The sequence below is a fragment of the Erythrolamprus reginae genome, chromosome 2 (assembly GCF_031021105.1).
Source record: "Erythrolamprus reginae isolate rEryReg1 chromosome 2, rEryReg1.hap1, whole genome shotgun sequence".
NCBI classification, from domain to species: domain Eukaryota; kingdom Metazoa; phylum Chordata; class Lepidosauria; order Squamata; family Dipsadidae; genus Erythrolamprus; species Erythrolamprus reginae.
Window position 1 is genome coordinate 114,507,747 of NC_091951.1, and position 17,662 is coordinate 114,525,408.

The window sequence follows — 17,662 nt, forward strand, 5'->3', positions numbered from 1 at the left end:
CTTTAGAATGTGAACACAGGAATGTTGCTGTTTAAATGATTATGCAGTTGCAGTTTCTCTTAACTGTGGCACTAAGCCACCATGCACTCTCCATTTGGAAATGTACCTTAACTACCGATTATTAAGCCAGTCTTCCCTAGAGCTAATTTACAAAATTTCCCAGTGCACAGTAATTGAGAAAAGGAAAAATTCCACTGGAGCCATTAAAGGTCCTGGGGGCTGGAGTTAAGGATTACCTTGCTCATTATGGACAAGAAGAACAAGAAAAGAAGGATTACTAAATACAAGAGAATTCCCTGGTGTGTGGGCTAGAAACCTTACTATCAAGCCCTCCTTAATTGTATCATCATACAAAATACGTACGCGTCATTTTTTAAAAATCACTTCAGTGAGTGCATCACAAAGTCAGATACACAATATGTATCTGTTGTGTAAGAGCTATATTTATTCATTTGTGAAATGCAGCAAAGAAAGACCTTTGTAAGAATTTTATTTGTGGCTGGGCATGTGTGATTAATCTGCTAGTAGATAATTATCTGGTATACAGAAGTTACAGATGCTTCCTGTTAAATAATAAAAATACAAGCTTTCCCAAAATATGACATCACATTCTCTAGAGTAATGTTTCTCAATGTCAGCAACTTTAACACCACTCTAGAGTATGGGTGTCCAGAGTTCAGGCTTACTTTATTTTTATTAAAATTCCAAAATCCACAATCCATCGCTTGCTGAAAAATATATGTGCTTAGAATTAAAATATTCTGAAGCCAAAATTTGTTTGGAGTACCATAATTGTATGGGATTCATATTGTTGCAGACAAAAAAAGTTCTTACCTCAAGCTTAATGTCAGAGATCTACCTTTCAGTGAAACTATTGTTACTGTTCCACTCTTGTATTAAACAGTGCACAGAAAACCTATAGCAAATCATGCCATGTCTCGTACATGTTTGGGGAGAGAAGGATTCTTTTCACCTAAAAATGTATGTAACAAATAATCAATAATCAAAAGCAGGAAATGAGTATCAATAGATGGACATAGTATCAATAGATGGACATAGCATATAGATGAGCTTCATTTGATGCACCTCAATTCTAAACATATTTTAGTTAAACGCACAGTCTAATTCATATCTGTGTGTCTTCTGTGTAATGGTCCTTGAATGGCTTAGTCTTTCTTGTTCCAACTCTGAACCCAAAGACACTACCAAGAAGTACCAAATGTATTAGCTGGAAAAAACTGGTTTTTTGCTTATCTTTTCTGGATGTTTTTCTTCTGGCACCCCATTTTTCCCACCAAGTTCCTGGGATCCCAGACAACATAATGAATTCCTCCTTTTCTTCTCTGTAGATGTTTGTGTGTGATAATTTGCACAAGGAAGGAGAAAGGAAGCAACGCATTTTTTTAAAAAAAAACTTCCTAATAACCTGTTATTAGACACTGATTTACATGCAATTCTCTTTTACTCTCTTTAATTTCACAGCCCCTTTGAAACAGCTGCTCCATTGCAACTTGCACATCTAGCTGAAAAGGAAATACATCACTAGCTGTCTGCCTTAAACTAGTAGAAAGTATTAATTTATGAGCTGTTTTTAGTGACCTTCATACAGCTCTGATGTGCTGGGTAGGTTCTTGTGCCAAAATCTCTCAGACAAGGTTATGTTAATCCAAATCAACCTCATTCCTTCAATCACATTTGAAAGCCTGAGCAGTCCAAGTTAATACTAACATTAATATCATGAATCCATTTAACAATTGATTAATGCCCTATATGTGAATTCCATCTACTACTTACTTCTGGACCAAATGGTAAGGCTATAATTGACTGTCTCATTTAGCCTCTTTAATCCATTCCATATTAGATACCTACATTTTATTTTACATGCAGGAAATCTGTAAAATTTTAAATTCATTATGAATCCCTCAATAAATATGAGAGGTTTTTGTAAACATTTGTGTGTGTATTCAATTCTATAGGGAAACTTTCTGATATTTGTAAATGCTTGAGTGATCAGAAACAATAATTAAATAGGGAAAGTGTTGATCATTTCTGAGACTGTGGTCAATCTTAAAATTAATATATATTTTTAATCTGAGCATATCTGAGACACACACTTCCTATTGATGCCTATAGTTAAATGGGTTACACCTTTTACCTGAATACATCCATTCTTAATGGCAGAGGCCACACAAAAATCACATTCATTTTATCTTCCATATTATGCAGGACAATGTTAAACTTATAAAGAAATGCAATGGAAGCTCATACAATGCTACAGTGACAAAAGGAATAAACTTTTATTTTGGTGACTACACAATGCAACTGTATCTAGAATCTTAATCAAATGAAAATAAGTATAGATGTTTGTTGATTTCTCTTTATTCAAAGCTTTGGAAAATGACCAAAAATGAGAAGTCACTTGAAAATACCAAACAGCTTGCTATCTAGCATGCCATAGTAGATTTGAACATGCTGTTTTTCCTATGCATGCTTCTAAAATACACACCAATCTCATATTCTAGCAGATTCAGCTTGTTTTTTAAGGAATTAAGCAGACTGTAATAGTTAATTCATTTTATCGTACTATATCATTGCATTCTACACTATCCAAAAGTCAAATAGTGTAACTATAATTATATGGCTGTTTACTTTCAATTACCAATATGAATAATATGTCTATTAATTGCGACTATATAGATGCATTACTTTTCTCAGATAACCTTACAGTATTCTTTCATCAAACTGCATTCAATGAGAATTTTCAAATCCAGTTATAGAGATGTATGTCTGGTGTGTTTCTTGGATCCATAGCAAGTTCAATAAATTGTAGGTCCAAGTGAATGAGTACAAGACAGTAATATTACATTATTGGGTTTATAATATTTTATATCCTGAACTTTACTGTTCTGAATAAAGTTCAGCATTAGATTAGGCATTACTTTAACAAACTGGAGAAAGTTGATAATATGATAGGTAAAGGTAAAGGTTCCCCTTGCACATATGTGCTAATCATTCCCAACTCTAGGGGTTATATGATAGATTCTGGCAATTATGAGCGTAAGGGGTTTTTCTCATTTCAGTCTGTCTTATTCCCAAATATCAGTGTGCTCCTCTATCATTTAATCTATGGATTAAATATCCCAGTGTGGGATGAACCGGATGCCAGCTCCTATGTTTAAAAAATGCTGTATGAACAAAATCAATCAAAACCTATAATATCCATTACTGGAACTGATTTTTCTAAAATCTCTTTCATATAGTGTATTCTATTTTTCTATAATGTTTTTCATATATTATGCTTACAGTTGTACACATACATTATTTCCTGAATTATTCTCTGAAACTCACAAAAAATGGATTCTTTGAATTAGGTCATATGCTCAAATTTGAAATTCATTGCACATTTTAGCTTAGCACGATGTGTCAACCCAGCTTTTGTTGGGATTGTACAGATTATCCTGTTGACTGTTACTGAACTGATATGACAAAATGTGGGGTGGATACAAGTGATTTTTAATTCCATTTACAAATGCATAATTTAATCTGTATTACAATTTGGCAACCAGTTTCAGTGTACAATGGATTTATCTAAGTATAAAATGGATTTAACTTCCTAACAAATACGTAATGGGAAAACTGATCCAGTTCTTGTTCCAGATCCTTTAGTTAAGACTACATCTCCCATAAGCTTCAAATATTATCCATGATTTGGGATTCTGCAAAGTGTAATCTAATACATCTGGGTGGCATCAGGTCACCTAGCAGTTTCATGGATGTGTTGCAAATCAGTGCAAATTAATTTTAGAAAGGGCTCAGATTCAATATTTGTTCTCACGTTCATGGCAAATCCAAGTTTTCTTAAACTAAAACTGCCTTTGTTCAATAGGCCTCACCCCATCTGCATGACACCCCACCACCATAATTCCCTGTAAGCTGAGCAGTGAGCAATCGCTCACTTAAAAATCATCATCAACTCAGAGTTTTCCAAACCTGCCCAGAAGCCGAGAGGGAAAGAGTGAGAGGGAAGGAGAGAAAGAGGAAGAGAGAGAAACAGATAGAAAAAAGAGAGGAAGGAAAAGAGAAAGAAAAAGAATGGGAGTAAGGAAGAGAGAAAGAAAATCAAAATCTAGTTTGAAAGTAGCTCAACTATTTAAGTGGCATTTTGATATTGATAGAGTTGCCCTATTATGAGCTCACTGTTATAGACACACAGTACAGTATTTTATTTTGAAATTCTCGGAGGCAAAACAGGGTGGGTTGTTTGTTTGTTTGTTTGTTTGTTTGTTTATTATTTCTGTGCCGCCCAGTCCCGAAAGGACTGCCGCTCAGGCATTATACCTTTCCGCCCACCCCCTCAAAAAATTAGAAGGAACACTGCCCACCACCACCACTCCGCCAAGCCAGGCCTTCCCCCAGGCCTTCTCCCAATTTAGCAGAATCAACCCTTTCCCAGCTCTTTCACGCTCGCCCTTCTTATCGCGAGATCAAGCAACGTGATTTAACTACAGAAAGCCGATTCCGTTCAGCCCCGCTTGTCACCGCGAACAGGGTCAGTTCGTGGGGCGGATCGGACTAGAAAGGGAACTTCCTTCCTTTCCCTTCACCAAAGTACTGTAAAATAATATAGCTTCGCCAAAGAAATGGCCGACGGGCGAAGAAGGAAGGGGTTTGGAAGGGCAAACTGTGCCCGGCGACCCAGGAAAAAAGGACCCGCTTCGGAGTTTTATTTTATTTTAAGTAGACTCAGGCACTAACCGTTGTCAGTGTGGAGCCAAAGCATGGTTAGGCTCTCCTGCCCAGCCACAACGATTAGTGCCCGAGTCTACTTAGTGCTCCGAACCCGTCGAGGCGGGCAAGCCAGCCCGCTCTTTTCTCCTCATTCCCTTGGCCGGCCGCTTAGGCTCTCTCTTCCGCGGAGGGTTCCCGCCTCCTGTCATTGAGCGCTTTAGCAAAAAGGCCTCGCTAACTTGAGGAAAAGGAGGAGGAGGAGGAGGATTAGGCCTAGCAAGGGAAAGCCATCCTCGCCTGAAAATCCCCAGGCAAAAGAGCTTGTTATCCGCTGCCCGGGTGAGGCTCTCGGTAATCATCATTCCCCCAGCAAGCAAGGGAGGGAGGGGGGTTTAAAATGTTAATAGGTCTGTCACTAGCAATAGGGGGAACAGGGAACGAGCCGGCGATTCTGGCAGGGAGGGAAAGGGGGGCAATTTAAGCGCGCCGAGAGGGAAGGAAACGAAGACAGCCAATTTGTAGAACCTGCGCCTCCTCAAGGGCCGCTCGGGGCCTCCACGTTTGGTTTCTGATTGGGAAGGGGGGGGGATACAAGAAAAGCCGTCGGACAGGGGCGGGGGAGGAGGAGGCGGCCGCCCGGGCCCGAGGTCAGGATAACAATCGGGAGAGCAGTGGCGGCAGAGAGGGAGGAAGGGAAGGGTGGGTGCGCTGGTCAGAGGAAGGCCGCCGCTGGGTGGACTGGCAATCCGATACTCCGGAGGAAATCTTCCCAAGGCGAAGAAGTCTCGGCTGATGCCTTCTTCTGCATCGGGAAGCTGCTGGGCTCGAGAAGCCAGGTCGCTCCGGGACTCGAGAGGCGATCTGCGGCGACGGGGCGGGAGGTGAAGGGCTGCCACGCTGAAGAAGGGCGGCGGGGGCAGCTAGGGGCGGCGGGATCAATCAAAGGGGCCCAGACTTCCCTACCACCACCCGCAATCGCCCAAACCTCAGCGCGTATCTGTCTCGCGGGCGCTCTCCCCACCCCCGACAGCGTTTACCAACCCAGTTTGACGTCAGAAGTAACCGTGAAGATCTCCCGGAGCAAAAGCCGAAAGCTTCCCCCCTCCCTTTGCTCGGGCAGCGCATACCTGACTGGTGGGCTCTCGGACAGGAGCAGGCGGGGCCAGGCACTGCCACAGGGCCACGAGGGGAGCGAAAAGGGAAGGGCCTCCCGAGCGCCCACCCGCCGCCCTTCTTCTCACTCCGAGGGCTCCGCCAGCGGAGTCTCTACATGGGACCCCGGGAGTAGTTAGTTTGCCAGAGCGCTCGGAGGCGGAGGCAAAGCCCATCTTTCCTCGGCTGGGAATAAAGACCGTCAGCGAAGACAGCCGGTAAGCGCTTCTCGGGGGAGGCGGGCGCGAAGGAACGGACCGGAGGGAGAACTGCGGGATGCCGCCTCAGCCTCCCTGGGACTTGGATTTCCCCTTTAATTGTTTGGGGATATTGGCAACAGCGCTCTTTTGCCCCCCCGCGCCCCGCCTATCCCAGTCCTTGTATCCCCCTCCTCCCTACTTAAGCCCCCTCTCTTAACCCCAGAGGGCAGTGCTCGAACCCCACTGGCTTATGGGGGTACGGGGGCTTGGGATTGGGGAGGGTTGTCCACTGGTCATACTTCAAGATGTAAGTACTTCAATACTCCGCGGCTAGAACTAGTCCGCGACCAGGACTTGAAATTCTCCTTGAACCCCTCGGAGCGGAGTTGCTCAGCGCCCCATCTAGCCGCCCCAAAGCTTGGCAACCTCCTCCCCGGTGAGGGGAGGTAAGGATAGGCTAGGCAACCCGGTCCGCACGCCGCCCTCCGCTCCCTTTCCCTGCCTCAGCGCTTTTCCCCCCTCGCTCCCAAGTCGCCGTCGTCCCCGCGGCTTCCCCTAATTGCAAGCCTGGGCTTAGCCTTGAAGTTGCAAGTCCTTGACATCTTTATACCTTGTATAAATTCTCGGGGGTTCCTGCGCTTCGTCAAAGCTGACAAATATACCCGAAATATATATATATAAAATTCCAAGGGGGCTACCTCACTGTGCATAAGGCAAAGTCTGAAATCAAACCAGAACGCCTTTGCTTAGGGGAGACTGTGGATGGGGCTGCCTAGCCTCAAGGTTGTGAAGAACAATTTTATTCCCCGCTGGATCAGCGTGACAAGGAGCACGTTGGGACGCCGCTAATAAATGTTATATTTTTTATGGAATTCGATTTTCTTTTATGGCAACAGCTACTTGATCCTGGAGTCGAGGATTATGTATGTTTCTAACACACATTCGAGTATTTTGCAGGGAGGAAAGGCTAATTTAATATAATATTTCACAGGTGTGTTTTTTCTAGAGATTATGAGAACCCAAAAAAGGTTTGCTTGCAGACAAGTTTTTTTTCTTCTGCCAGGTTTCGATAATTTGCCCGATGAGGATTTTTATGAGACAAATAAAACATATGTATTAAACCCAAATGGAAATAAAGAAATTTCAATCCTTGCGCAGAAAATTTAAATAAAGAGAAATTAATCTTGGTTTGCATTGTTTAATAGAAAATATCGTTATCGTTTTAATTAAAAAAAATACAAGGCAAATTTAAAAGGTAATGAAAGGTATTTATTTATATGGAGGAAATCAAACTTTCCTTATTTAAATTAAAAGTCTAAATAGACATTATGGAACCAATAAGAACATAAATAAGTTGATTCCAGAATTCGGAATTTGACAGAAATTACTGCTATGTTAAAATAGTGTTCCTTATAAAAGAAACTCCTGGTTAGTTTGGCTTTTTGGATTGTACTTAAGACAGAATACTTAGATTTAAACAGATTTAGATTTAAGTCATTCTCTTTAACTTAAAACATACCCATGTTGATAGTACACCTTGGCATTATTTCTATGGATCCATATCTGTTTGTTTAAGAATACACTTTTACTTGGAAGTAAATCCCATTTCTATCAAGGGTACTTGCTTTTTAACAAACATATGTTTCAAATTGGAGTGCCAATCCCACAATCAGTTTAAATCCAAACAAAACTCTGTCTTAAATGGACTGTGGATTTAAAATACTCCTTTCCTTGAAATAAAGCAAGTACACAAGCAATTATTGTAGCCAATCAACAATTGACATGTTTCTTTGGAATATGACAGTTTGCTCCCCACCCGCTCCCCAAAGCTGTATATCTCAATATGCGCCCTTCTGTGACACAGTTTTCAATCTGTTCTAAAAATAGCACATAACCTGACAATGTAGAATATTAATCTTTATACTGGAAGAAGGGGAACGCTTTCCTATCAATGCACTGTGATATAAAATATTGGCTGTAAGACACTAGAATCTGCTTTTATAAAATTAGATATTTTTTTTCCTGCCAACTCCCTGCCTTTGGCATTATATAATAGTTAGAATTCTTTTTTTTAGTGTCGCTTTATTTTCTATTTCCTAGTTCATAATTACTCCTCTGGGTTCTGAAAGTTTTCTGGAAATCTATTCCTACTGACACTCCATTGATACTCCAGTAGGTAATAGTCCTGGGAGAAATTCAGGAATTTTTAACTCTTTGAAACCTAAACAATTGAAAGTGAGAATCTCCACTATTAATTGTAGGTAGCATTGATATAATTCTCAGAACATACCCCTCCCCAATAAAGTGAGCTTAGGTTTGCATATTTGCTAGTGCCCGTGGGGGATTTCCGTGTGACAAGGGGTTTAAAAATCTCTGTCTCTGCTGGTAAGAAACTTGACACAGCCATTTTAAAACAGGATCCCGGCCTCCCATTTCACGAACAGCACTGGCTCTCCTTACCAGATAAACCTCAGGCAGAACCTTTCCAGTCCCTTGCCTTCCGCCATAGTAGGCTGAACCCGGCTGGCCTTCAAAGGGACAACTGAACCGGTTTTAGTTTAGGACAGCTGGACCGGCTCCCTCATAGCTGCACAAGGATGGTTGGATCGCGCTATGAATCTTAAGTGAGCAAATGGCCTAAGAAGGGCTTAACTTCAGCATTAAAAATGGAAAAGTGTTTCTCCCCACCATCCAATCTGAATATGTACTTTATTGAATGTTGGCCTTTACCCGGTATTTCAGTTAAAAATGGGGCCTCCGAGACACACCCTCCGTTGTGTGTATGTGTGTGTGTGTGTGTTTTTAAAAGTTGGGGGAGGCATGGGGAAACTGATGTACCCCTAGCTACTATGGTTTTATGTATGGTCTGCTAGGTTGTGTGATTGTTTTTATAATAAGGGTTTTAAATTGTTCTTTTAATATTAGATTTGTACATTGTGTATTGTTCTTGTGAGCCGCTCCGAGCCTTCGGAGAGGGGCGGCATACAAATCTAATAAATTATTATTATTATTATTATTATTATTATTGTTGTTGTTGTTATTGTTGTTGATTATTATTATTTCTGACAAAGCAAACCTTATAAAATTGTTATTTAATCACTGTGTGTTTTGTTATTCACAGAGTTTGTGCTATGGAGCTCGGTCGGTCCAAAGGTATCCCTCCCTATGCGGATTTAGGTAAGATGGGGTACTTTCGCAGTTGGGCGGAGAGGGACAAAGGGGTTTCCGCGATTTCCTTTCGTGCCCGAGAAAGTTCAGACAGGGATTCAAATTCGTTGCTTATACAGTACAGTATTTACTTCCAGACCCCCCTATTCCACAGGCCAGTGTCAGCGGCTGAGTTCCCCTGCTCCTGCTCCTCCTCCTCCTCCCCAGTCCTTTAGTCCTATATTAAGACCAAGCGGTTTTTACAATGCAGTGAGTGGGACGCAACCTTGGGCTTTGCCACCATTCTGGCTTTCCGGGACTGTTGCTTCCGTCCTAGAGCCAAGTGACACACACCGGATCTAATGACCCGGGTCAGGTGATATTGGTCTCAAGGGAAATAAACGCCTGTTATCTGGGACCTATTGGTGGGGCGATCCACTTTTGGGGTGAGTAGCCCTTCCTGGGACTGTCGTGGCATGAAGTTTCCAGTTTTTTCCTGCCGCGAAGGGCAAAATCCGGCGAAGTCCCGAATCAGATTGGTTAGCGAAAACGCCCGCTGGACTGCCGCGGAGCTCGGCTTAATTGGTTGGGGTTCCTCGGTAAATGGTTTAGCTTAATTGCCCAGCGATCGAACTGCCTGAGCTGGATTTGTCTTTGTGCTTGCTTTCGGTTAAATGATTATTTTCTTTGAGGTGACGTTTTTACTCGGAAGTCATAACAGCTGAAATTTGGGGACCTGTCTATCCTTGATCTTAGTACAGTAAAATAGAGTAGAGAATAGGGAATAAAGAGTAGAATAGAATAGAATAGAATAGAATTCTTTATTGGCCAAGTGTGATTGCACACACAAGGAATTTGTCTTGGTGGACATGTTCTCAATGTACATAAAAGAAAAGATACATTTGTCAAGAATCGTGAAGTACAACACAATGATTGATTATGAGTGTTTATCTTGAGTTTTCTCCCGATCAGAAACTTTGTTTTCTCGTGGTTGTGTTTTTTTTTAAGTCTTAGGTTTTCCTCCTCTCCCACAAAATTGAGCCGGTTCGGGACAAAGCTTAATTCTTTATCTGCTCGGGACAGGAAAGACGCCCGGCTGTCCCAAGCCTCGGATTTACCACTGGGCATATTAAAACACTGGGCATTATAAGAAGACTTCAGCTATTCAGGAACTTCCCCACTCTCACCCAACTCCAAATATGCCAGCAATTAAGAGGCTGTTCGAATTAAGCATGGATAAGGAGGATGGGTTTGGGGGGGTGAGAGAGAAAGCGTTGAGATGTGGAAGGGATGCGGAGATGCGGGACCCGAGACCCACAGGGGAAATGTAATCTCTGGAGGTCCCGTCGCCTTTCATTTCAGCCTGGTTGAAAGGGTCCAAAGGAAAAACGGGCTCTTCGGCCTTTGATTACACTGGATCAGAGAGAGAGAGAGAAAGAGAGAGAGAGAGACTGTTAATTCAACACATACCCCCCACGCCCACAAAGGCGCTCCAAGTTCAGAGATGCCCCGAGTAACCTGAGCAGCCCGTTTAACAAACATCTCTGCCCCCTTTTCCTCCCATGCATGCAATTAATCTAAAAAGCATGCTCGCCGTTGGGGGGAAAGCCAGGAATTCTCCGGGGCTCCCGCGAGCCTGCCGCCCTTCTTCCCCAACTCTCCCGAGTTTTTTCTGCCTCTCCTTCCCTTCTCCTCCGCAGGTCGAGAATACGCATCTCTGGCTCAGCCAAGGACCGCTGTTGGCCCCGGAGTGGTGGGCAGGAAATTACCTGGGGGGCCGCCGAGGCAAGACCTATATGGGGGCTCGATTTCATTTGCATGGAAATCACGTTAAACGTGGTTTGCACGTGATGACTTTCTCACGTAGGCCATTATTTCTTCCTTCGGCTCCATGACACATTGCCTGGTCCCAAGTCGGGGAGGAAGCCGTGCCCAAAACAGACCAAGAAAACTGGTCTGGGCAAGCCGGTTGGCTGTTGTGGCCATTAAGGTTTTGTCTTGAATACTACACTGTTCAAATAAAATAATAAAGGGACCACTTAAGCAACACAATGTAACTCCAAGTAAATCAAACTTTTGTGAAATCAAACCGTCCACTTAGGAAGCAACACTGATTATTTCATTCATTCAGATCTTGGATGTGTTACTTGAGTGTTCCCTTTATTTATTTTTTTATTTTTTGGTTGGTGTCTTTTAGAGTGAGGCCCTTGGCTCCATGGAATCGGACTCTGCAACAGGAGCAAGACTAGACTCAAAAGAGTAGCCTCGTAATCCGGAGCTGAGTTTTTAAGGAGGTTATAACCAAATCCGGAAGGATTTGATGCCAACAAGCTTTGCCATCAATTGGTACCCTCCACGGAGGATTTGATCTTATTTTCCGCTGAATGAAAAGGCGCCTAACCCTTTGCTTTCCTTTTTCATTGACTGAATTTCCATGCCAGTAATTTATAGCATCACCCTGCCATTATTCTGGCAATGGGTCACTTCTGCTTCATACTGTTTCCATCTTAGCTAGATGTCCCCCCCAGATCTGTAATATTAATTCAATTTGAGACGATTTCCAAATTGTCCAAGATGGTAGTGGAAGGCTACCACGACTAGGCTGTTTGCCCATATTTAAAACTTGGGCTTTTCTTTGAAGCAATCTCTGGTCTACTGCAATGGGACGTCAGCAGTTGATTTTACCAAATCAGCCTATGGCACCCCAATATCTCTATCTCTTGTAACAACTGCTGCCGCCTTCTAGATGTCTTGAGCTTCAGCTCCTCTCATGCTCAGCCAACATAGCTGATAGGCATGATGGGAACTAATGCCCATCCCAAGAACTCCCAAGTTCGTACACGCACTTGTTCTTCCGCATTTTAGACTCGGGAGTATTTCTCAGCTTACCTAGGAAATTTCTGGAACTGGACTTTCTGATTATCGACGCTTTCTATCGCTAAGTCTCACTCGGACAAGAACGTCCCTTAGACGTTTTCTCGCCTTCTCTTTGTTTTCTGACTTTAAAAATAACGAGTGAGCAATCCAGACCTTTGTGGGTCTCTTTCCTCCAAACTTTTCAGCCTGGCAATCCTCCTTTAGCTTTGAGGAAGGAGAGTTGGGGGCTATTTTTCTTTTTCATCGGAGCGCTCTGGAAATAGCCTGTAGCGCCTTAGGTTGTTCCTAGTTGCTTAGTCTCCCAGGTAGAAACTGACCGCTGTAAAGGTGTTGCCTTCTTTTGAGGCGCTTTTCTGTTTGTTTGTTTGTTTGTTTGTTTGTTTGTTTGTTTGTTTGTTTGTTTGTTTGTTTGTTTGCTTGCTTGCTTGCTTGCTTGTTTGCTTGTTTGTTTATTTTGGGACCTCCTGGTCTAACCAGTTGGTCCCTATCCAAGCGCTGGCGAGGGCCGCCTCAGCTGCGTGGCTGAGATCATCACCCAAGAGTTCTCTGCCTTCAAGTGAAGGCGGATCAGCGCAGCCTGCCGTTTGTCCTGGGAAAATAAAACTTTGGGGTACCGTTTGTCGCCTCCCATTTCTTAGCCTTCGCTGTTTCTGTTAAATTCCCCCTTCCCCGAGGCTTTGTTCGGGGCTGCCAGTGTATTATTTTTAAAAGTCTCTTTCCTCCCCCCCCCCCACCTCCCTACAAACTTGGGATTGCTCCTCTTTCCAGCCACGCTTCATCGAGACTTCCTCCCGCTTTCCTTGGTATTCCTGAAGGAAAGAAAGAGGGAAGATCCCGGCTTGTGGTGCGGGGCGCGGATACAAAGGGCTCCTGAGCCGGCCGAAAGCGGGAAAGTAGGAAGACCCGTTTTGTTCTTTCATCGGTGCTGATCCGACTTCCTTCCACTAAGCAATGGTACCCGGAGCGCTGAGTCGGCTAGAAGATGCTCCCTTTCCCTCCTTCCCTGCCTCCTCTAAAACTCGGGTGGTGGGGGTGTCCATCAAACAGGGCCGCGGCTTCAACGGAGGAGTTGAACTGCTGGCCGGGAGAAAGAGTGAGATCCAGAGCCCTGGCCCTCCCGTAAGAAGCCCGTGGCACCCAGGCGGCTCACCGGGGTTCCCTCTTTTCCTTCCCCCGGTGATTTTGGCCCAGCCGTGGAGAGTGGGCTCTCCAGAGGGCGTGGACCGTGTTGCACGCCAGCCAAGGGGGGAAACCCGTCCAAACTCGGTCTAAAGAAGGCCCGTTGGCTCCGGAACCCACCACCGCTGCTTTTCTGGCAAGCTGCTTCGACGGAGAGCTGCCAAGGATCACTTTCGGGTCGGTCGCCTTGGGCTTCTGGAAGCTCTTCCGCTTGGGGGGAAATGCTCCCGAAAAGCCCTGGCTGGCTGCCTGCCTGCCCTGACGGCGATCGCTTGGACGGGACCCCTTCCAGCTCCCGCCGCCCTGCAGGCCAAGGTCCTCGGGGCGGGGCGGTGAAGCTTTTGAGCCGCCTTGGGAGGAACCGGACTCCGAGAGCCGCGGCCACCCGCGCCGAGCTGGGCTGCCTGCCCTAAGGAGCCTGGCCGCGTAAAAAAGCATTTAACCGGCGCGTTCCTTCGGGGAAGCTTTTCTCCCGTCTAATCCCACCTAAAGGCTTCGTTTGCCAATCTCCTTCCCGGGCCCCGGAGAGCATAGTGGGAGTAGTTATGGAGGTAGCTTGGAAGGAGGAGAGGCCGATTTGTCTTGGCGCCCTGCTTGGATGGCGCAGAGGTGGTTCACTTTTGCCCCGCGCGGAGTGGCGACTTGGCAAACTGTCCCTCTTAGTTCCATGACACGAGGTGGATCCTTTGCTTGGTTTTCCACAGGGGCCGCCTTAAATTTCAGGGGCCTGTTTTGAGTTTGCGTGCACGAAGGCGTTCAAAGTACGGAGGCCGGGCCTTTAATCAATTTCATTATAGTGGTTCTTACCTATCAAAGTAAAGATGCCACATTCATTTAGTTTGTCGTGTGTGTGTTCTGCTAATACAGTAAAATCCCGGCGCGCCCAAACCCACCCGTTATATAAGCGTGAAAGTGTGGATCCATAGATAATGAAAGCACGGGTGGTTTGCAAAAGGTATGGAGAGGAATTGGGATTGGTATACGCTGATTTTAGCGATGTTTCTTTTCTTTTTTTCCCTCACCCTTTAATTAGTCTGGTTTTTATTTTGGTATTTGTTTGTTTGCTTATCCCAAAAGAATGGTGTGGTGGCCATGTGTGTACGTATTATATGCAGAACTCCAAACAGAATGTGAATAACTAAGTAAACTACCCAAAGCAATGATTTCACATTCCATGCCTTTTAACCCAACTGGAATTTGATAATTTAAATATTAATAGTGGGATTGAACAGGAGGCTATCGGTGCACTTTAAAATATGTTTTGTGTATTGTTTATTTGTGTGTGTGTGTGTGTATGCATGCATGCATGTGTGCTTATACACACACACATGCATACACACAAACACACACACATATATATACACATACACACACATACCTACATACATTTTTGTGTGTGCGTATATATGTATATGTATGTGTGTGTATGTATGTGTATGCAAGCAGCTAAGAAATCTGCCAAAATTAACAGTGTGCAGTATTATAATATTCCTGAAGATAAACATGGATATTATGGAAGGGTTTCTCACTTTCCCCAGAGATTAAGTTTCTCACTTTCCCCAGAGATTAAGACAATAAATGATTACATATAAAACAGAAACGAAAATCGATGCGGGGGGGGGGGGGGAGAGACATTAGGAATGAACTCAATAAATCCATTGTTAATTAAAGAAGTACAACGCGATCTTAAACAAATTTTAAAGGAAACAAGCCCCCCTCCTCTTGCAATTCAGGAGGAGCTATGTGTGAATAGACATTTGTCTATCCACGCTATAATACATATCAATTTCTCCCACTAAAGAAATGGAATGTGGCAATAGATCAGACCCAACTTTTACATGTAGGGGTAAAATCTGCTGATGGTTTTGGTGGGGGAGGGGGTTGGTTCAAGACTTTCCTTGTAATTTTTTTTAAACTCTGATACCAAAAGCCATAAGGATTGGAGGTCAGTTACAACCTGGAGTAACTATCTAGAACATTTAAAAGAATGGCAATTCAATGTAAGTGCCATTAAATTTGGAGAGGGTATGGCCTATTACTTTTGACTATAAGGCCAAGGGTCAAAAGATTTTCTCTCTTCTTTTTCTTGAATTTCCACTGCTAAAACCTTGGTAGTAAGAAAATACTTGGGGCAAGGTCCATTTTAATTAGAGACTTGCTCATTTGTTTTGCTGGTGGAATGTTGTGGAAGGTGGCTTCTACCAACAACATTGAGGCATCTTCTACATCATCATGTCCTTCAGTTGTTTGGAACTACCCCAACCATTTTCCCCATCAAGCAAGGCTAAGATGTTTTATTCCAAGCAGGTATCATTATGGGAGAAAACTGAATGGAAGTTGAAGAAAAGCTCTGAAGAGTTGAAGAGCAAGGAGCTTTTGCATGTAGATTTTGTTCAGTTCTTGGGTAGTGTTTTTTTCTCTCCTTTTGTTGCATGTTTCCTTCTCTCCCCAGCCTCCACCTTCTTAGCTGCACCCTTGAAGAAAGTATTGTGCATTCATTAAGCCAATGACTTGTCCCATTGCGGATCTTTAGATAGAACTTATCTTTTCTCCACAAGATAGAAAATAGCCATTGTTCTTTTCTTTTTGTCTGCCAGAGGATGATGGGTGCATTGTCATTCTATGCCGCACAGGGATTCATTGTCCTCTGATAAAATAGTTACATATTTCCCATAGAAATCCCCGGTGTCACTTTGTTGTTGGCAAAAAGCACACAATCAAGTCCAGCTCAGGAGCCTGACATAGAAGGGGGAACAAACCTTCCTTCCATGATAAGAAGTCAAAGCCCTTTCTCATAGATGTCCTTTATTCTAGCCCAACCTTCTTTAATCTGGCGCCTTTCAGATATCTTGGATTACAACTCCAACAGTCCGCCAACCGGCTGGGAAACAAGAGAACTGCAGGTTTCTACATCTCAAGGCCACCAGGTTGGGAGGGAGGGGGGACATTATCCAGATGGGACAAGGAGAAGAAGACCATTTCTGTTCAGATTATCTCCAGGGTGGCATGGCATGTCCCTCCAGCATAAAATAACACTTGGCAAAGTTGCAGTTGAGGGCTTTTTATTTTTAGAGACTTCCACTTGCCTGGAATAAAACCTGCAAGTTTGCACCAGAGCCCTTCCCTCCAAGCAAGATCAATTCCATGATCAACTTGGATATTGGTATATCTGCATGACAGCATTCCTTCAGTGGCTGTCCTACTGTCCCTTGCAATGGAGCCTCCTCTATCCCATCCTGGTCTTCTAGAGACCACGCCACCATGTGGGGGGGGGGGGCATAGAATGGTAATCCTAACATTACTAAATTCCTTTAAAAAGAGCACAACGTGAATAAATAAAGAAGCAACCATCTCAGAAGACAGTCCACCACCTTTGATTTGATTTTTTTTACATTAGTAGTTCATTATAATAGGCTTCAGCAATAGTTAGAAAGTGGCATCATTTACAAGTTAACAATTCTCTATACTTTAGCAGTGAAATACCAGCTTCTGTAACATTAATAAAGCTGTACAAATTCAGCCCAGACAGGGAGTCTAGTGGTGCCCTACCAGGGAAGTGAATTGCGTAGGATGGTCATTTTCTTATAAAGATGCGGGTATAGATAAAGGCAAGGATAAAACATGTTTGCAACAATCCTGCTGTTTTTAAGCCATTTGCTCCCAGACTCCCATAACTGGTATGCATGCGTGAAAGATAGATAGTTGCATCATAGTTGTGCTTTTTTCCCTTTTCCCCCCCTTCTTAAACTGACCAATACTAGATAAGGTTAGATTTGTAACCACACATTCATCTCTTCTGTGTTGGTGGGGCACAGATGTTTTTTATCTAGACCACTCTGTTTGAGTGTTCATCCAGGCCATTTTTGTTCCCATGGAATGGTAAGCATTTCATATTGGGTTGTCATACTTTAACCTGGCTTATTGAAGGGGGGGGGGGAGAGAGAATCTGATTGATTGCTAATGTAGGTAGAAGTTTTACTGAACTTCTACCAGGTACAGACTGGTCTAGTTGTTGTTTTTAATGGCAAAGTTTCCTTTTCCAAAGTTCAAAATTGCCCAATCCAAGCAATTGCATTTAAAAGTTTGTGGGTTTTCCTCTGTTTGCTATTCATCAATTAATGCAAATGTTCTGTCGATTCCAAGCATTCATTGGGGTTTAATTGAATATAATAATTCAATTAGTTAATTTGCTTAAACTCGTATTTCAATTTGAGCTGCCATTTATTAAAGGATCCAGTATTGGTTCTTTGTAAATGACCTTTATTTTATAGAATATAGAATATTTATACTTTATCAGCTTTATTTGAGAAATGAGATAGATATACCATAATGTTATGAACATTGCTTAAGAGAAATTATATTATCTTTACTCATAAATA

At 43.3% G+C, this 17,662-nt stretch overlaps 1 protein-coding gene across 2 annotated transcripts in view; it reads left to right on the forward strand.

Annotated features, from left to right (window-relative positions):
* Positions 1-5,782: 5,782 nt before the first annotated feature.
* PITX1 (paired like homeodomain 1) overlaps positions 5,783-17,662 on the forward strand; it is a 44,265-nt gene continuing 32,385 nt past the window's right edge. The window contains exons 1-2 of one of the 2 annotated variants that reach the window (XM_070739231.1): positions 5,783-6,098; positions 9,202-9,257. In XM_070739231.1, coding sequence (XP_070595332.1) covers positions 9,212-9,257 — 46 coding nt within the window. In that variant the 5' untranslated portion in view covers positions 5,783-6,098; positions 9,202-9,211. Of the gene's footprint in view, positions 6,099-9,201; positions 9,258-9,657; positions 9,674-17,662 lie in introns of those variants that run through there. The other variant, XM_070739233.1, reaches the window with a different exon arrangement.